At 38.1% G+C, this 20,505-nt stretch overlaps 1 protein-coding gene across 1 annotated transcript in view; it reads left to right on the forward strand.

Annotated features, from left to right (window-relative positions):
• Window positions 1–20,505, forward strand: part of LOC149299855 (tudor domain-containing protein 3-like) — a 67,969-nt gene that overhangs the window by 21,414 nt on the left and 26,050 nt on the right. The window contains exons 4-7 of the mRNA XM_089485933.1: window positions 9,735–9,876; window positions 15,752–15,823; window positions 17,467–17,616; window positions 18,895–19,032. Of these exons, the coding sequence (XP_089342059.1) occupies window positions 9,735–9,876; window positions 15,752–15,823; window positions 17,467–17,616; window positions 18,895–19,032 (502 nt within the window). The remainder of the gene's footprint in view (window positions 1–9,734; window positions 9,877–15,751; window positions 15,824–17,466; window positions 17,617–18,894; window positions 19,033–20,505) is intronic.

Here is a 20,505-nt window from a genome sequence, read left to right on the forward strand (position 1 = left end):
GACATGCCACTCCACGCTGCCTCCCGGACATGCCACTCCACGCTGCCTCCCAGACATGCCACTCCACGCTGCCTCCCACATATGCCACGCTGCCTCCCACATGTGCCACTCCACGCTGCCTCCCACATATTCCACTCCACGCTGCCTCCCACATATTCCACTCCACTCTACCCCCACATATGCCACTGTGCCTGATACGCCTTATACCCCCTGATACACCACTCCATCCTCCCCAGACATGCCACACTGCCTCCCAGACATGCCACGCTGCCCTCCCCACATATGCCTTATATATCGTATATGCCTTATACCCCCAGATATGTCACTCCATCCTCCCCAGATATGCCTTATACCCCCAGATATCTCATAGTCCCCTCAGAGTCACAGACCTGTTCGCATCACACTGACACCATACTTTTATAAATAAGTACTGGGTTAATCTTCACTGCCCCCAGGATTTAGATTCCCCTTAGTCTGCCCCCCTTTACCTCTAACTGCGCCTTAAGTTAACTTTATTAAATTAACCCTCAGTCCTCATCATTAAATTAACACTAAACACCCCATTAACCATAACTACCCCTAAATTAACTCTAAATACCCCATCAAACACAACTACCCTAAATTAACCCTAAACACCCCATTAACCACAGCATCCCCTAAATTAACCCTAAAGACCCCATTAACCACAACTGCCTCAAATTAACCCCAAACACCCCATTAACCACAGCTGCTCCTATATTAACCCTAAACACCCCATTAACCATAACTGCCCCTAAATTAACCCTAAACACCCCATTAACCATAGCTGCCCCTAAATTAACCCTAAACACCCCATTAACCATAGCTGCCCCTAAACACCCCATTAACCATAACTTCCCCTAAATTAACCCTAAACACCGCATTAACCATAACTGCCCCTAAATTAACCCCCACCTCCCCTAACTTTCAGCAGCCCAAATATTAATGTTATACTTACAGTTAGATGAGTGTGTCAGCCATGTGGTTCTGGCCTTCTGGGAGAAGGAAGGGGGCGGGGCCAGTTGTCACAGTGATTACAGGGAGGGACTGGTAAGTAGGAGCTGCTGCTGTGAGTCACTGAAACGGTTTATATAATGAGGGGTATTTTTCAGAGCGTTTGCTCTGAAAAAACCCTCATTTTATAATCGATAAAAATCGATTCAACTAATCGATAATGAAATTCGTTGGCAACGATTTTCATTATCGATTATAATCGATTTTATCGATTAGTTGTTGCAGCCCTACTTAATACAAACACACTTTTTAACTGGACATTGCTCAAAACACTGCAAAGATCATTTTATTTCTCTATTGTACCATTACAAGTAGGTTCTGTTTGGGACCAGCTGAAGGCCAATTTTAGATGTGGTGATTCTTTCATCTAAAGTAAAACTTCACATTAACCTCCTGTAGACATTAGCCTTAGTACATATTTCTTGGTCATTGCTCATAGAAATCTCTTGGAAAGGTGGTACTTTAAGGGCTCCTGATCCCATATCTTAAGTAGTCATGTAATGTTTGTAGATACAACCAAGATTCATTGTTTGAGACCCTGGGCAAACATATGACTGTGGGCCTCTACAAGTTCTCCAAGCACACCTCTATCTTTTCATCTTTGACCAGTTATTTTACCCTCCTGTCTCGACATTCTTCTTTAATAGATTAAAATAATAAAAAGTTGCCTGTTGGACACGTAGGTTACCTGCTGTGGGTTTTTGCGAAAAAGGCCATGGGCAGATGCCTTCTACCATACCCGAGTCCGTTCTAACCAGCATGATGGTCCATGCCGTCATGAAAATAGTGGACTTTTACTATAATGGTGTGTCATGTATAAAGTAGTAGTGCATGCCAAGTTCTGGTACAGGTGACTGCCTCGTAACTAAGTCAGTCCTTAAGCAAGCAATTGGAGCCAGATAGAGTCATGTGATCAAAAATCTCATATCAGTTTTGCATATTATATTACCTATGGGTGCCTCAAGTGAAGACTGATCCTATATGTTAAAAAGTGATTTATAGTTTTATTGTATCTGTTATCAATAAGTTTTAAAAACATGCTTGCTTGTTCTGTTTTAGTAGTTATCCACTTTGTATGATCTTATGTTTGTATGATAGTGCCTGCCTCATTGTTCACTTTAAGTGAAGATGTAGTTAATTCTTGCATTTTTAGAGTATTTTCCCTGTTTGATATATTGGGAATTATAAACAACAGTTTGGGAGTAAAACACATGCAAAATTCTTTGTCCTAAAAATTACAATGGGCACATCTTTTTCTTAATATACTCCTTGAAAAATGAAAGGATTGTTAACCATCATGTCTTTCTAAAGTACTAATAAAACCTCAGATTGGATGTGCTTTTATTATGTGTTTCCCAGCGTGAGAACTAAAAAAGTGACTTGATTTGACCCATGGTGGAATTTTAAACCTCTTTGAACAGCATGAAATGGTAACTGAATATCAGGGTCTATGGGACTTACAATAAAACTGATTTGCTACTTAGCGTTTTCTTAACAATGACAAAGGACTGTTACCCAATACTTAGCTGGGGCATGCTAACACAATGACGGTTCTTTATTTTCCATGGTTTGCAGGGATATTTAGCTGGTGATGTTCAATCTAAAAAAGAAAAAACCAAACACGTTTCAGTTTAATGAGCTTGCACAGGAACGGCAGAAAAGGCATGCTGTAAAACTCAAAAGCTATACTTCTACAGGCAATGTTATCACATTTTCCTCGTTTACATATGCTGGATTCCATTATAGGTAAAAGTGCTTCCCTGGATGACTTTTACTGTTTGATGATTTTTCATGTATGAAATTCAACATTTAAAATCTGAAAGATTAAATCAGTTTTATAATGTGGAAATGGTGACCACCAATAAAATCCACAGTAAAACCCTCCCAAACCTTAAAAAGTTAAAAACAACAAGTGATGGAATATCAATGGTGGTAGAGCAAAGACCCTCATGGCCTTCACAATACAATATGAAGAGCCAACTCGAGTGAGCTTCTACTGCAGGAAGAGCTTGGTCGGCCCTGTATAATGTGTAGTCAAATCGGAGAAGGTTCTTGAAAATCTCATTACGGATCAAATTATGTATAATATGCGGAAGCTCTTCTGCCTGTACAAACTTGGCGGTAATGGCCCTTCATAACGAATGGTGCAATGACAGCGTTAAAGCCACAACTCTCCGGCAAAATCTCCTGACTCTCTCTGACTATGCCATAGAAAGTTAAAGGTTCTGTAATGGCCAATGAGCAAAAGGGCTAGAAAGCAATCTATAACTGCTTAATTTAACTTATTCTTTTTTTTCCTTGATCTTCATGATTATTCCGCTTTCTTATTGCAATAAAATAACGGCCTTGAAATGAAATCCCTTGAATTATACCTATTCAAAAATAAAAAGCCCAGGTTAAAAGATGTTTATGGTGATAGTCTTACGTGCTAAGAGCCCCCTGATACTTTTAGTTGTGGAAGACGGGTATTATTTTGACGGACTTGAATGATAAGTATAGATTCTGAAACAATCTTCTTTATTTACCTCTCCAATTTGTGACTCTTACCCAGCTTTTAGTGATATATAATACCGATTAGGGTCATCACCTAATGGCACCGGGCCATTTTCTCAACAATATTTGAATTGTTGTTCCATGGTTTTATAAAGTAGAGAGAGGGGAGACAAAAAAAAGAAAAAAAAAGATGAGCTAGAAAGTGAGACAATAGAAGAGAACAGCTAAAGCGAGAAAGGTGACAGAAAGCAGGAATGAAGAGACAAGAAATAAAGGAAGAAGAGTAAAAGAGAATGGAAGAGGAAAAGGAGAGACAAAGGGTAGGATGAGTGAAATGTATGTTTCTGTAATACATTTTAGTCACCTTTTAATTTTTTCAGTATCAAACTTTTGGTTGAAATACAATGGAGGATATGCATACTGTAGGATATACATATTTCATGTGATCCATCTGTGAAGTATATATGTATGATAAGTGTATGTATGTATATATATATCTATATATATCTATACACTAACACACACACACACACACACATATATATATATATATATATTACACACGTGTGTGTATTAAGTATGTACATATTAGCGTTAACAGCTAGCATGAAAGGATAGGAAAAATAGCTTTTTTAACAAAGCAATACACAGTACAAGCTACTAATCAATCTTCTTAGCCTCTTACTTAAGCTAGCCACCGGAGAGTTCCTTTTGCTTGCTTGCCAGCCAGGTCACTGTGTCCTTGCTTCCTGGAACAAGACCCCAACCGCCATTATCATCTTAGCGTTCTGCCTGCAGTTCAGACACACTTTTTTTCTTTTGGGAGGCCAGTTCAGTTGTTTAGTTATTTTGCTATAATATATATATATATATATATATATATATATATATATATATATATACACAGACACACTATGCTAAAGTTTTAGGCAGGTATAGGGAGAATGCTTTTAAAAATACATTTCAATAGTTTATTTTTATCATTTAACAAAAAGCAAAGTGAGTGAATAGTAGAAAAATCTAATATTCAATGTGACCACCCTTTGCTTTCAAAACTGCGTTAGTTCTTCTAGGGACACTCTGGGTGAATGGATTAGGCAGTGGCTGAGTGACCGACAACAGAGGGTTGTAGTCAATGGAGTATACTCAGAGCAAGGACTTGTTACCAGCAGGGTACCTCAGGGATCTGTACTTGGACCTATTCTCTTTAATATTTTTATTGGTGATATTGCAGAAGGTCTTGATGATAAGGAATGTCTTTTTGCTGACGACACATACATTTACAACAGTGTTGTTCCTGGAGGGATATGGCAAATGATTTAGGTAAACTGGAAACATGGCTTTGGCAACCAGTATTTAATGTGGATACATGCAAAGTAATGCATCTAGGGCACAAAAACCCAAGGGCAGAGCATAGGATATGTGATACTGTCCTAACCTCAGCGTGTGAGGAAAGGGATCTAGGGGTAATTATTTCAGAGGACTTAAAGGCAACGCAATAGAGCAGCAGGAAATGGTAGCAGTGCTTGACTGTATAGGGAGAGGAAGTGCTCATGCTGTTGTACAGAGCACTTTTGAGACCTCTCTTGGAGTATTGTGTACAGTACTGGAGATCGTAAGGATATAGATATTTTGGAGAAAGTTCAGAGAAGGGCTACTAAAATGGTTCATGGATTACAGGATACAACTTTCCAGGAACAGTTAAAGAATCTTAACATACATAGCCTGGAAAAAAGATGTGACACGGGGGTATGAGAGAAATATTTAACCCCTTCAGTCCCCTATGGACGTACCTGTACGTCCAAAAAAACACATCCCAAGAATCCCCCATGGACGTACTCTAAAAATGCAAGATTTAACTACATCTTCACTTAAAGTGAACAATGAGCTAGGCACTGGTATTGCGGGGAGGAGAGTGAGAAACCATGTCTCTGACCCTCCTCCCATGCTGAAACAGAAAAAGGACAGTTATTCATTTAAATAATACATTTTAAAAAATTAAGAGGACCCGTTAAGCCATAATTATAAGAATTGTACAAAAAATGGACACCTTATAGGGAAGTGCTGGGAAACTATGGAAAATCTATATAAAGTAGGTATTTCTGAAATCAGGACACCTGAATTGATAAACTTGGAGGGGGTTTTCCATCACTTTACATAATTTTATTAGGATCCAGAGGGAAAATTTCTCATTCTAAATTTTCAGCTAATCATCCAACTATGGTATCAAAAGAAAGCTCTATCTCTACTTGAAAAAACAATATATAGTTTACATGGATACGCTATTCGCAGGAAAAGAGAAAAGTCGCTGAACCGACACAGCGCAAAAATGGCAAAATTGCTCCAGGAGGTGAGGTACCAAAAACCCCTGGGATTGAAGGGGTTAAATACTTAAAGGGAGTGAACATGAAAAAGGAAGAGCGTTTACTACTACTAACCCCAACAAGAGGACATAGTGTTAAGCTTGAGGGGTAAAGGTTTTAAAACTAACATCAGGAAATATTACCTTACTGAAGGGGTAGTGGATGCATGGAATAGCCACTTTTGCCTCTAAACACTCATTCTTGTAAAACTGCCTTCTGCTACAGCTAAATATTTAAAATTTTGACTCAAGTCAGTTTTCTACAAACTTACAAATCTTATTGCCAGCTCATTCATCTTTTACAATCGATAAGCTTCTCAATGGAAGCTCAAGCTGTGATCAAGGGAGGATCGACCCAGCATATACAGTCGTGGCCAATAGTTTTGAGAATGACAGAAATATTAATTTTCACAAAGTCTACTGCCTCAGTTTAGATGGCAATTTGCATATACTCCAGAATGTTATGAAGTGATCAGATGAATTGCAATTAATTGCAAAGTTCCTCTTTGCCATGAAAATGAACTTAATCCCCAAAAAACATCTCCACAGCATTTCAGCCCTGCTGACATAGTCGGTGATTCTCTCGTTAACACGGGTGAGCGTGTTGGTGTGGATAAGGCTGGAGATCACTCTGTTATGCGGATTGAGTTAGAATAACAGACTGGAAGCTTTAAAGTAGGGTGGTGCTTGAAATTATTGTTCTTTCTCTGTTACCTACGATTACCTGGAACGAAACACGTGTTGTCATTATTGCTTTGCACAAAAAAGGGCTTCACAGGATATTGCTGCTAGTAAGATTGCACCTAAATCAACCATTTATCGGATCATCAAGAACTTCAAGGAAAGAGGTTCAATTGTTGTGAAGAATGCGTCAAAGCGCCCAAGAATGTCCAGCAAGTGCCAGGACCATCTCCTAAAGTTTATTGAACTGAGGGATCGGGGCACCACCAGTGCAGAGCTTGCTCAGAAATGGCAGCAGGCAGGTGTGAGTGCATCTGCGCGCACAGTGAGGCGAAGACTTTTGGAGGATGGCCTGCTGTCCAATAAGGGCAGCAACGAAGCCACTTCTCTCCAGGAAAAACATCAAGGACAGACTGATATTCTGCATAAGGTACAGGGATTGGACTGCTGAGGACTGGGGTACAGTCATTTTCTCTGATGAATCCCCTTTCTGATTGTTTGGGGCATCTGGAAAAAAGCTTATCCAGAGAAGACAAGGTGAGCACTACCATCAGTCCTGTGTCATGCCAACAGTAAAGCATCCTGAGACCATTCATGTGTGGGGTTACTTCTCAGCCAAGTGGGTGGGTTCACTCACAATCTTGCCTAAGAACACAGACATGAATAAAGAATGGTATCAACACATCCTTCAGGAGCAACTTCACCCAACCATCCAAAAACAGTTTGGTGATGAACATTGCCTTTTCATGCATGATGAAGCACCTTACCATAAGGCAAAAGTGATAACTAAGTGGCTCTGGGAACACATACATCAAAATTTTGGGTCCATGGCCAGGAAACTCCCCAGACCTTAATCCCATTGAGAACTTGTGGTCAATCCTCAAGAGGCGGGTGGACACCCCCACACACACACAAATTCTGACAAACTCTTAGCGTCGATTATGCAAGAATCGTCTGCCAACAGTCAGGATGTGCCCCAGAAATTATTTGACAGCATGCCAGGACAGATTGCAGAGGTCTTGAAAAAGAAGGGTGAGCACTGCATGTATTGACTCTTTACAAAAACATAATATAATTATGAATAAAAGTCTTTGACCCTTATGAACACTGAAGCAGCAAACTTTGTGAAGACCAATACTTGTGTCATTCTCAAAACTTTTGTCCACGACTGTACAGCCAACAAATTGTCCAATGGGACTCAAGATCCTGAGAAATATAGTCCAAAGAAAATTTATAAACCCACTTTTATTAAGATCTTTAGTCCTTCATAGTGTAAAAAAAAAAGCTTGAATATAAAGTGCATAAATCAAAGGCGAATGGCTCTTCCATGGCTCTGCCATGTTTTTAACTATGAAGTACTAAGGACTTTAATAAACGTGAATTTATGATTTTATTTAATGTATAATTTTTATCTTGGAGTGCCGTTGGACAGTTTGTTGACCATTCTTCTGCACCCCAGTTCCTGTATTTTCGTCAATAGTTTTGTCGTTTGGTCTTATTTCCACATCCGCTGTATGTCTTTTTGGCAGTAAGTCTCCCGTGAAGACCACTTCTGACCAGACTTCTCTGGACAGTGGATGGGTGTACCCAGATACCAATGTTTTCTGCAAATACTGAGCTGCTAGCACTGCTGAACATTTTTAGTTTGTGAAGGGAAGTAAGCATGATGTGTATTTCATCTGCTGCACTTAGGTTTCTTGGCCGACCACTGTGTCATGCAGTCTTTAACATTGCCTGTTTCTTTGTGCTTCCTCAAAAGAGCTTGCACAAAACACCTGGAGACCCCTGTCTGTCTTTCTGCCTGGGAGATACCTTGCTGATCCAGTATAACTTGTGCCAGTGATCCACTTCTCCCCGTAATCAGCGGCATTACCCTGGCCCCTGGAGCACTTTGATATCATATATGGGCAACCTCCCCAAGGCTCTGCCTTGATGCATAATTCCTCCTGGAGGCCAAGGTAATGCAGCAGATTACCTGTAGAACTAGAAAATCATTGAAGAATTAAGTGGAGAACAAGAAGAAAAAGAAGCTCAAAACAAGAAGCGGAACTGTGGAGACACTTGATATAGAGAGTATGAGAATTTATGAGAGAGTGATGGAGTGAGGGTGAACGTCCAATTAATTTTGTTTTTTCTCTATACTGAAAGGGAATTAACCAAAATTCGTTGTATGAAAATAAACGGCCCAAAATGCAAGAAAACTTGGTCCGTATCATTTTTGGTTCATTTGTACAAGTTTAATGGTTAGTTTATGGAAACCAGTGCATCACATCACATATAAAGGTACAAACATGAGGAAAAAAAAAAACCACAAAAACATTTTCTTTATTTTTCCTGCTTGTGCTCAACGAGGGCTCAGTGTGCTTCCATGTATGGGAAATGTGACTGGCACTTTGCAGTCAGACAGCTTAGACATCTCCTTAAATAATGTAACAATACGAAGTTGTGTGTGCACTGACCCCTGTTCAGGTCTGAAAACATATTTTAGGCTAATGTATATGTAAATTGAATAAGAAACTGACTTTCTCCTTTTGTCCTATCCTTGAGTTTTGTCGATTCAGTCTCCTTTCATTTCCTGTCTTCACATCTACCTAACATTTCTTCCCATGCACAAACAAGGTGGTGTGGGGGGGGGGGGGGCGGGGTGCAAATGAATTACATAGAATAAGCTTTACACAAAACTACTTGGTGTAACTTGTAATAATTCTAATTCGCTTAGGAAAATGTCAAACTGGAGAAAAACTAGAATTTTAAGGTCTTTTACAGAAATCGAAGTTCAAAATGAAGGCTTAATTACTTGGTCAGCATTTTATTTGGCATGATTCTAACAAGACATTTGGGTTATGCCATATGTTCTATACTTCATAATTTCATTGACCTTGTCATTGTTCCCAATGTGCTTGCGCACAGATCGCTGATGAATACCCCAAATTAGCGAGGTCTGCTTTGCTGATTAAACAACAAAAAAAACAAGATTAAAAATGTACATGATAGGGTTTCTTTACTTAGTCGCTGTGGAAACTCCTCTGTTTATCAGTCATTCACTCTTTAGATGTGTTTGTTTGCATTTGAGAGAAAATTTGAATTCATTATGGCCTTTCTTGGCAGCATATCCAGAAAAGCTAACACTTTAATTGAATCGCGTGTCTTTGTTCTTCCCTCCTAGCTTGAACACTCCACCTGGCACCAAAATAAAGCTATTAGGAACTGTTGAAGTGAAAAATGGATGCTTGCTTTTGGATGACACTAACACTGTCACGCTTGGAGGTGAAGTGGAACACCTTATAGAGAAGTGGGAGCTGCAGAGGGTAAGGTTAACACAAATCACTTTGAATTCTTGTTGCTGGTCGCGTTCTTAAATTGACTCTTCCAGGCAGAGAATGAACTTCCTTTTGGAAGTATACATCCATTATTCCCCATAACAGTGTTTGTCTATTTACTCCAAGTGAAGAAGAACTAACAAAAGCCATTTACTCTAGGCAAAGTGATACTTCACAGAAGCAAACGGTTTTATTTTTTTTTTTTATCTAAAAAATCGGAAAACGTCTTAATGACGAGTTGGTTTCTTTTTTTCCTTGTTTGTCATCCGTACATAAGTCAGTATTTTACTTTATAAACCATATTTAAAATTCTTTGGCTTTTAGTGTCCTTATCAAACGCCGAACATTTTGAAACTGTAGTTTGGGAGAAATGCAGTTTAGAAGCATATTGACCTATAGTAGTTAACCACAAAAGAAAGCAGACTTTAACCAAGCCCAATTAAATCAGTGGGGTATATATAATTTGCAGAGATAAATAGCAGCGTATTTCATCATCACATAATCGGTTATTGCCAAAGCATTATAGTGTTTTCCGTTTTCTTCATAAAGTAATTTAGTTGTAATAAACTTCACAACAGTATTTAAGATCTGCTGGCTTGTTCTACACACATGAAGGTAGAATCTTTTAAAAGTCTTAAAATTCAAAACAGTTTAATGAGTAAGAAAGTAAGGGGGTCCATGGATTTGCAATAATATTCAAAGTAAACTCTGTTATGATAAAGAAAAAAGAGAAACGGCTTCTGGCTATGAAGGAAAGATGCTTCATATCGATATCTAGAAAATGATTTTTAGCTTTTCTTTTTGGCTGTTCACAGTTGGTTGATATTCTTGCATCTTTCTGTTAGTTCACCTATAATAATGTCATTTTTTTTGACAATAGGTCCCATCCATTTGAGTCTCCATTCTGTTAGACCGTGAGCTTCATGAAAGCTGTGATTTGTCCCTGGGCCTCTAGCTCTGAAGTTAGACCAGGCCATCCTGGGTCCTCAGTCTTCACGTACTGTGACGTCTGCCATGTTCATGTCTTCCACTTTTTTTTTTTCTTCTTGCAACGTGTAGCAAAATAATTCTTTGATAGATGACCTTCTCTGTCTGGCTTGATCTGAAGAGTTTTATTTATAAGTCTTTAAGGTTTCTTAGTTATATCTCTGCTGGCTTCCTGTTACAACCAGGCAACACAATCTCTTGATGTGCAGCCATCTATAATACCCCTTACTCCCTGGAATGTATTACGGTATAGCAACACTTTAAATGGGGATACATATTGGGATCTTGTTTGGCAATTTGAAGGCTTACAAAAATCTTTGTTTATAAAGGCAATTTTTTTTCAATAATCTACATAGTTATGACCATAATGAGCCTGTTTCTGGCTATACCATCTGTTAATATATGCACTGTTCTTATTATGCTTATGGTTTCTTTGTGAATATGCATTCTCCTACTGCACAGTAATAACACTCCTTTAATTCTCTGTTAAATTTGTTATGTAAGTTCTGATTGATGGCTGGACCACAGATCACTCTCCATCCAGAGTCTGCACCTTTATGCATCTGTATACCTTTCAGTGGTAGAGTAAACAGCTTAGCCCTGCTTAATGGGTATATTTACAAGAAATTCCTCTAAAATGATGAAAAAGGTACATTTTATGTCGTAACAGGTTTCTTTGCATACATTAATAACCAGATCGCATACCAGTATTCATGGTTGGAGGTTATGCATATTTGTGTGTGTGTTTCTCCTCCGCCGTGCCATTGTACTACTGTATTACTGTAATTATTCCTTGTAACTACAATTGGCACCCTGCGGCAGACTTTTCTTCAGTGATTTTTATGTAGACAGGTGCTAAAATGTGTTCATAACACCTCAGATTTGTTTTAATTTTGGCATAAATTGCTAAACAATGTATTGAAAATGATTGTATTACTGTATATTCTAGAATGTTTTGTTCAAAACGGACTATAGAGACATAAGGATTATTGAAAGCAAGTAAGTTTGTGCTTTGAGATGCCGTTCTGTCTTCTGCTGAATAATCCTTTTACAAGTAGATAATGCTTCGTATTAGTTCTTTATGCCCTACAAAATATTTAATCAGATCTGTTTTTGTACTTCATTAATGTTAATGACAAAAGGATAGTTTAATAGGTGTAAAGGCTTTCTTAACATCAGTAAATGCACCTTGAATCGTATTTGTATTCTGTTCTTGTATTTTAGTCTTCATGTTTTTAGACTTTAGAGGAGATTCTCTTATGGCATTTAATTATTTTCCCATACTAGAAAACATAGTTGAAGTCTTCACTAAGGTATAAATTCACAAAGTACCGACTGGCACACAAATTTGTTTTTCACTTTTTTAAAAAAGCAATCCGCAGTCTCGAGTACTTGCTGCAGAAGCAAACATTATCTTGTGTTAAGAGTGGAATGAGTGTATGGGGTGAGAATGTAATACATCTATCTATCTATATTCATTGGTAAGACCACACATTAAATATGCAATCACAAAAACATGGCACTAATTAAGGGAAAGGACAATGTCACCCTGGGATGGGCTGGTCTACTTTGGAGACAAGATGGCTACATTGGGATATGATCACCGTATACAAGTATATTAAAGAACAATATAAAGGTGTTTTTTTCCCCCCATTTATAGAACATTGAACAGACAACACAGGCGCATCTTGTAATTTTAGAGCGAATTACGTTTCTTGTTTTACAGTCTGGGCAATTATAGTGTGGCGTGTGCTGGCAATGTCAAATAATACGCTAAAGAGGTTGAATGCCTTTCTAGTGAACACAGACATTCTGGGTTATAACAATTTAGCTTAGGTAACATTGATTTATGTATAAATCCCTTTGTCTCTGGAGTTAATACGGAATTTTACCACGTTCAGGCAAAATAAGGTAGAAGTCTTAAACTTGACAAAATGTGTTTACCTTCTCCCCCAACTCGCACTGTTGTAGGGCATACCTTTTTGCAGGGGGGACTTGCCAAGCTCCCTCACTAGGTTAGGTCCTAATGAGTCCCACAACTGCAATAGCCCCTCTCGGCATAAATAAATAAAACACACATACAAGTTTCTTTACTTTATTCTTAATAACATGGCATATACGCTCTCGAGAGCTACAACTTGCATGACCCTCAGCCAGAATGATGATGATGAGAATAATCATTACTCATAAAAACTCCACACACACACACTCGGTTAAATCATCTGGTTTATTTATATGATGTAATCATACTTTAAAAATGATGTCTTCTATAGCTCTCTAGGTTCAAACGTATTTTTTTTTAAACTCCATGTAGCTACAAACAAATCTATCATGTAGCAGTAATCTGTCAGCGTGTTTACATAACATTATTTTGACCCACTTCATCATCTGTAAAGTTTTACAAATAGCAACATGACTCAGGTCAAATGTGCTTCAATTTAAGGCTAAGACACATTGAAAACTGCAGAGGCAAACTAATTTAGAGCTCTTTAGTTTAAGCATGTGTGAAAATAACATAACAAATTAGCCAAATCGGGAGTAGAAATAGAATATAGCTCCATGTTTGAAAGGGTAAATAAAACAGATTTTTCTATGTTTATGTGGCCTTTATTCCTCCATCCCACATTCATCACAAGATCCAGTAGATGTTTTTTTTAATCTTCTGTCTGGTGTAATTTGGTCAGCTTTCTTATTTAGATTTGGCGTACCCTGGGCAAACAAATGGGCACCGATATAAAATCTTAGGTTCAATAGCTTTTGCTTTATTTCCATAACATAGTGTTTTCATCTACCTTCAAAATGTCATGCTCACATCAAGGGCTGAGTCTAAGGTACATGGTGTATCCATGTCTTTGCTATACTATCTCTGCATCTAACCTAGTTATAGGGATGTTCAACATTGTGCTCATGCTCATAACGTCTAACCTGGGTGTATACAGTCCCGTCTTACTCTCTGCAGCCTGGTTTCTTGCTAGCTTCACCCGACAGTGTCTTTCTTTGGATGCTTTTATCCACATTTCATCTGCCTTTCTCTAATCTTCCACTGCTCTTGCTAGACTTTTCCCTGAATGTCCAATGAATGTCAGCCAAAACTTAAGTATGTCTAAATCTATGTTCCCTAAATTAGTTCTAATTAGTGCTTAGCCCTGAGGTTTATTGACATAAAACTTAGTTTGAGATATGAAAGTAAAATTGTGATGTGAAATGTGAACGTGCGGAAGATACTGCATGGCATGCATCATTTTTGATCTTTGTATACGTGAAGTTAATATTTTGTAATTGTCATACAGCAAATGTCAACTCTAGTACTGATGTATGAGGGAAAGAAACCCCATTGGGGAATTAACGCAGATCTGTCACAAACTCTGTTGGACATTTGTTTAGAGTTTAGTATATAAACACTATTAACAAAGTAACGTATGTGTGCAAAACCGGCTACTATGTGTTTTATGAGAATAGACATCTTCACTTCCTGTTCTGAGGATTTGCATGATCTTTCCTTCCTGTTAAAGGGGCGGCAAGGGCCAGATTTTATTTTTTCTCGGAGCATCGCAAATGGCCATCATTCACCACTATGCCCATCTACATATGCAGTGTTTCATTTCGTAATTCTGAGTGTGTTTTCTCATGGCTGTAGCGTGCCTCCTACAGTATGTTCTGTACACGCGTGCACAGTCGTTGTGGCGCTCGTTTGTCCTAGCAGCAGTGTTGATGATTGAACCCCACTGGCGTCTGTTCGGCACAAAGCCTGTCCAGCTGGCTTAGCATGGGAAATATGCTACCAATGTAAAAGAGACACCATCGGGACGCTCATCTCTTTCACTCAGACACACCCTGCAGAGCATAGGGAGTCTGGAGATCCTTAGGAACATCTTTACACCCATGTCTATTATAACTACCCATAGGTAACTATTTTAAATGAATTTTATTATGATAAAACCTGTTATAGTAGGACAGTTCCACCAATTTGTGCCATATTTGAACCAGTTGAATTACAAAATATATTGATTTACTGAAGCATTAATGTTCACAGTTAGCCAAATGTAAAAAATATTCACGTCAAGTGGAACATGGCTACGCAGTCAGTGCGTCTGAGACAAGCAAATTGTCAATTAACTGTAATGATTCACAGTTAGGTGCAGAAACTGGTAATTCTAATTGACTTCTGAGAGGCATGTGCAAGAATTTATACTCGTAACACTTACTTTTAGCCTTGATGTGAAGCACTTGTTCTTTTCTGTGTGTGTACTGTGTGTGTGTGTGTGTATATATATATGGAAATGTGTGTATTTGTGCTTAGATTGTCATGTTGTAGAGAACGAACAGTGGAAGAGCTATAACTTATCTTAACTGGCCCCATTGAGGTTTGAAAGGCTCAGCACAGTAATATACAAGTGTAATTGTGTGGACGTTGACCTTGGTGTTAAGTGGTGGAGGTTCACAAACATTTGTGATTTTTCATTATTGTCTGCCTGTTTTTGAATCGATTTTCAAAGGAGAGAGAGTGGGGAAATGTATATAAAGGCAATGTGTGGCATACTGCTTTTGTTTTCATAAAAGCTTTAAACCTTGCTCTGAGTATTTCAGAATTTCCAGTAGTCGTTTACAGCCAAGAAGGGGTCTAAAGTTCAATTTTGGAACATACTTTTAAAAGTAGGACTATAAAGTTGGTTTCCATGTTGATAGCACTACATTAGAACCTTGACATTATATGCGTAAAGCTTTCATAACTAAATTGTCAAGTTGTTAGGAGTCCCAAAACAGAGACGGCTATTTCACTTCCTAATCCAAATTCTCATTGGAATGAGGTCTACCTTAGAACCATGACTAACTGGTGAATTTCAGCTTTTAAAATGAATATTTTCCCATTTACCAGAGTTTGTTGAAGCACAGTAGAAGCAATATTGGAACAGAAGGAGGACCACCACCATTTGTGCCTTTTGGACAGGTATGTTAATTTAACTTTTGACTTATGGAACTTGGAAGAGAACATGGGGAATGTTTCTGTTAAATGTGCTGTGCCACCTGCTGAATTATACACTTTAATACAGGGCTGCAACAACTAATCGATAATGAAAATCGTTGCCAATGAATTTTTATCGATTATAAAATGAGGGTTTTTTCAGCGCAAACGCTCTGAAAAATATCCCTCATTATATAATCCATTTCCGTGACTCACAGCAGCAGCTCCTACTTACCAGTCCCTCCCTGTAATCACTGTGACAACTGGCCCCGCCCCCTTCCTTCTCCCAGAACCACATGGCTGTGACACTCATCTAACTGTAAGTATAAAATTAATATTTGGGCTGCTGAAAGTTAGGGGAGGTGGAGGTTAATTTAGGGGAAGTTATGGTTAATGGGGTGTTTAGGGTTAATTTAGGGGCAGTTGTGGTTGATGGGGTCTTTAGGGGATGCTGTGTTTGATGGGGTCTTTAGGGTTAATTTAGGGAATGCTGTGGTTAATGGGGTGTTTAGGGTTAATTTAGGGGCAGTTGTGATTGATGGGGTATTAGGGTTAATTTAGGGGTAGTTATGGTTAATGGGGTGTTTAGGGTTAATTTAATGATGAGGACTGAGGGTTAATTTAATAAAGTTAACTTAAGGTGCAGTTAGAGATAAAGGGGGCAAACTAAGGGGAATATAAATCCTGGGGGCAGTGAAGATTAACCCAGTACTTATTTATAAGTATGGTGTCAGTGTGCTGTGAACGGGTCTGTGAGGGGACTAAGATATCTGGGGGGTATAAGGCATATCTGGGGAGGACGGAGAGACATATCTGGGGGTATAAGGCATATACGGTATATAAGGCATATGTGGGGAGGGCAGTGTGGTATGTCTGGGGAGGACGGAGTGGTGTATCAGGGTGTATAAGGCATATCTGGGGCCACAGTGGCATATCTGGGGCCACAGTGGCATATCTGGGGGTATAGTGGAGTGGCATGTCTGGGAGGCAGCGTGGCAAGCTCAAATGTGCATAAATGGGGGGGGGGGCTGGTTGGGAAATAAAGACAAGAAATGCATTTTATCAAAGTTTTTTTTTATTCTGCTGTTTATAGTTAACATCATTTGTTAAATTATTTTAAATAAATGAAAAATTTACATTTTTTTTAATTCGATTAATCGAAAAAATTATCGGCCAACTAATCGATTATGAAAATAATCGTTCGTTGCAGCCCTACTTTGATAAATACACCTTTTCTTGTTCTAGAGCTGATCTTTATCTGCCCCGATGGCTCAGAGAATACAAGAATTAATTCAGATGCTATTGTTTTTGCTCTTTAGACAAATTATCTGGGCATTGATCATCATCTGCTTGGTTGATGCTTGCTGCACTAATGCAAATCAATGGAATTGTAGGTTTTATCCATTGTCTTGTAATGACTTAACTCTTCTAAAGTTAAACATATATTGTGTACATTCATAAAGCAATGACAGCCTTATCCAAAGTTGTAAAAATAATTTTGTTTAATAAAACTTTATTTCAATGCTCTGTTGCCCTTCTGTCATGACTGATTGAGAAATAGGTTTGGAAAATGAACCCAGAGGAACTGATCCTGCATCACTGATGTAGCCATGCTTTGTCTTTTCCAGCAACGTGTAACTGTTACTTCAGTAGACAGCAAGGAACTTGATAGCCGAAAGACTCTGCAAGTTTCAAGCGCAACAAAAACAGCTGCGGAGAATGATGAGTTTGAAAAACAAAGGACTGCTGCTATTGCTGAAGTTGCGAGAAGCAAAGAGGTTTGAGACCATCTTTACTTGTAATTCATTATTTATGATGTTTATTAAGTTGTATGCATTAGATGGCTTATAACGAATCGGTACCTTGACGGCTGTTTCACTTTAAGTTTACTTTAAATAACGCTTACTAATTTCCCTGGTGTCGACTAAAAGGTCTTCCCATCAGCTACAGACAGGTCTCACCTTAATGCTATGCTGTGTGGCGCCTGGCCTCTGAGCAATGTGTCAGTACCAAGATGTTATCTGGGCCCAAGGCATGGCATGTACATAAACAACATGAAGTGTAAGGAAACATAAGGTGGCTTTGTGTTTGCCATTGACAATAAAAGGCAGGGGACTGCACACCTACAGACATTTAAGTGCTCCAAATAAACACTTGGTAAGGGAAAAGTGGTAACTCTACCTAATACATTCAATACAGCATATGTTAACTAAACCTAGCTTTAGAACTGCTTTGAAAATCAGCGTTCATACCTTTCCATACAGACAGGCTTAAAACCATGTGGCATTATACACATTTCAACCATCTAATATGCTACATGGTGTACACATCAAGTTACCCAAATCTGATCTCATATTTACTACTTGCGTTGCTTTACTCCTGTACCCTTTGCTTAACATACCACCACTGGGCAGTGTTGAGAAGTCCACATTCAGTCTACAATGTCAATTAGGATCCTTTTGACATGCACCACATAAACAAAGGCCCGTAGGTTTATGTCTTAATACAGCAGTTCGCTTGCTACACTGCGAAAGAACAAAGCGCCATGCTTTCTAAAAATAAACCCCGTTACTTGCAAAAATGTTCTCATTAGAATGCTAAAAGCAAAGCTTTTTGAGAACATCATCCCGTTTGCTGGCAACGTTGAATGTTGCTGAATGCTAAGTGCCACAGGAAGCTGTGGAAATTTGGACTCGGTAGAAGATTGTTCTGGAACCAGACCAGTTTAACATTCATGTTACTTTATAACCTGCCATATAATTTCCCATTTAAGTTTATTGTTAATTTTCAACTCAGAGTAGCTGATAAACCATTATATAATGTGTGTGTGTATATATGTTTATATTTTTTTTAATTTTTTTTTTACTTTTTCAATTGCTGAGACAAACCACAAATCCTGTAATCCAGTTTATGGAAATGTAACGGTTTATCAGTTCAGCTCTTTAATAAAAAATGCAGCTTTCTTGGATTTATTGCCTATTGTACATAATGGCTTAATATTTAGGATGAGTTTAAAATGGAGCTGTTTACTTTAATGCAGCTTCTCTTATCTCCAGACGAAGACATTCGGAGGAGGTGGTAACGCTGGAAGCAATCTCAATGCAGGGGCTGGAGGGAGCCGGAACAGGGAAACTTTCCAAAAAGAAAAGATAATAAGAAGTGAAGGGAAGTCTGAAGGACTGTATCGTGAGCTGGTAAGGTTCATCTGCCAAACCAAGCATTTAATAACGTGCAATCACTGATAAAATGCTTTCCGTTATACACAATTATAATATTTTCCATTACACACAAATATAGTATTTTTTCTAGCATTTTTGCAATACACTTTTGGAGCTTAGCGAAGAAGATGTGTTATCTGCTCTGAACATTTGTAATAAGTGATCTTTTCTGATAAGCTTTATGCTTTTCACATAGTCTTCCCTTTGTATATTAATTTACATTTAGAATGCATTGAAGAATTCATCACCAAAATCGTTTTTCTACTTAAATCACATTAAGTTTTAATTTTCTTATATATTCAGAAGTACAGAGGTGTAGCTTTGCTTTGGCACACGTTGAATATTCACTAATTGATTGAAATTGATGTTGTAAGGACCTTTTGCTAGAGATGTCAAATATAAGTATACAATCTCACAAAGCTTGTGCACAACCTAATGAATCTTCAGAGATGGTGACTTTTTGGAGTGTAATATTTTTGTCACTGTTTTCTTTGAGTATATAAAACTGAATCCTTACGATTTAAAAAAAACAAAAAACTTTCTGCTCCTAGATTGATGTATTTTGAAAATCTGAACGCACCCAGTTTAACTACATTGCTATAGTCCAAGTAAATACACAATATTGGTTAACAGAAATGCAGTGCAATGCTGTAACGTCAATATACCATTTCACATTTAATGTGCAAATTTATTGCAGCAGCAGTGAATCTTTCCATTTGTTTTTTGTTAGCCTTTACAGATTAATGTAAGGCATTTCCAATGAGGGAGAATAAAAGAGTAACTTTCTACATATCTTTGCAGAAGCAACATTTGCAGTTCTTTGGATAATTCCAAATGCAGTTTCATATGGATGTTGTGTTCTTCTGAGGCTCTCTTCTTTCATCCAAAGCTTTTATACCTAATCAGAGCAACCTCAGATTAAATAAATGGTCATGTTTGCTGGGGATTTAGGCTTATACATTGGGAAATTCTGTGAACATCTAAGAATGTGTTTCTAATATGTTAATAATGTAGTACAGGGGTGTCCAAGTTTTTTCTGCAGTGGGCCACTTCATCAGAATTGTATATGTGCGAGGGCCGCACTCATTTTTCACTGTGAGAAAATATGGCCTTTAATAAAATATGCAGATTAAAATTAAGTAAATGACACAAAACCTTTACTTTTCCTCTCACTGATTTCTGGGCCTAGAAAGGTTTGTGACTACAAATTCAGGATAATTAAAAATGAAATACTTCTATTTATTCTAGGGATGCACCAAAATGAAAATTCTGGACCAAAACATTCACAGTTCACTTAGCCAAAACCAAAAATGACCCCCACCTTTATAAATAATAATAAAAACTCACATTTTTAATAAAAGTAGGAAACACACCACAATTGGACAGAAAAATTAGCAATATGACTTGGCATGATAGGAGTGTGATTGCTAACAGCAATCACACTCCTAT

The sequence above is a fragment of the Sceloporus occidentalis genome, unplaced genomic scaffold, assembly GCF_023333645.1.
Source record: "Sceloporus occidentalis isolate IW3139 unplaced genomic scaffold, rSceOcc1.0.p SCAF_27, whole genome shotgun sequence".
NCBI lineage: Eukaryota > Metazoa > Chordata > Lepidosauria > Squamata > Phrynosomatidae > Sceloporus > Sceloporus occidentalis.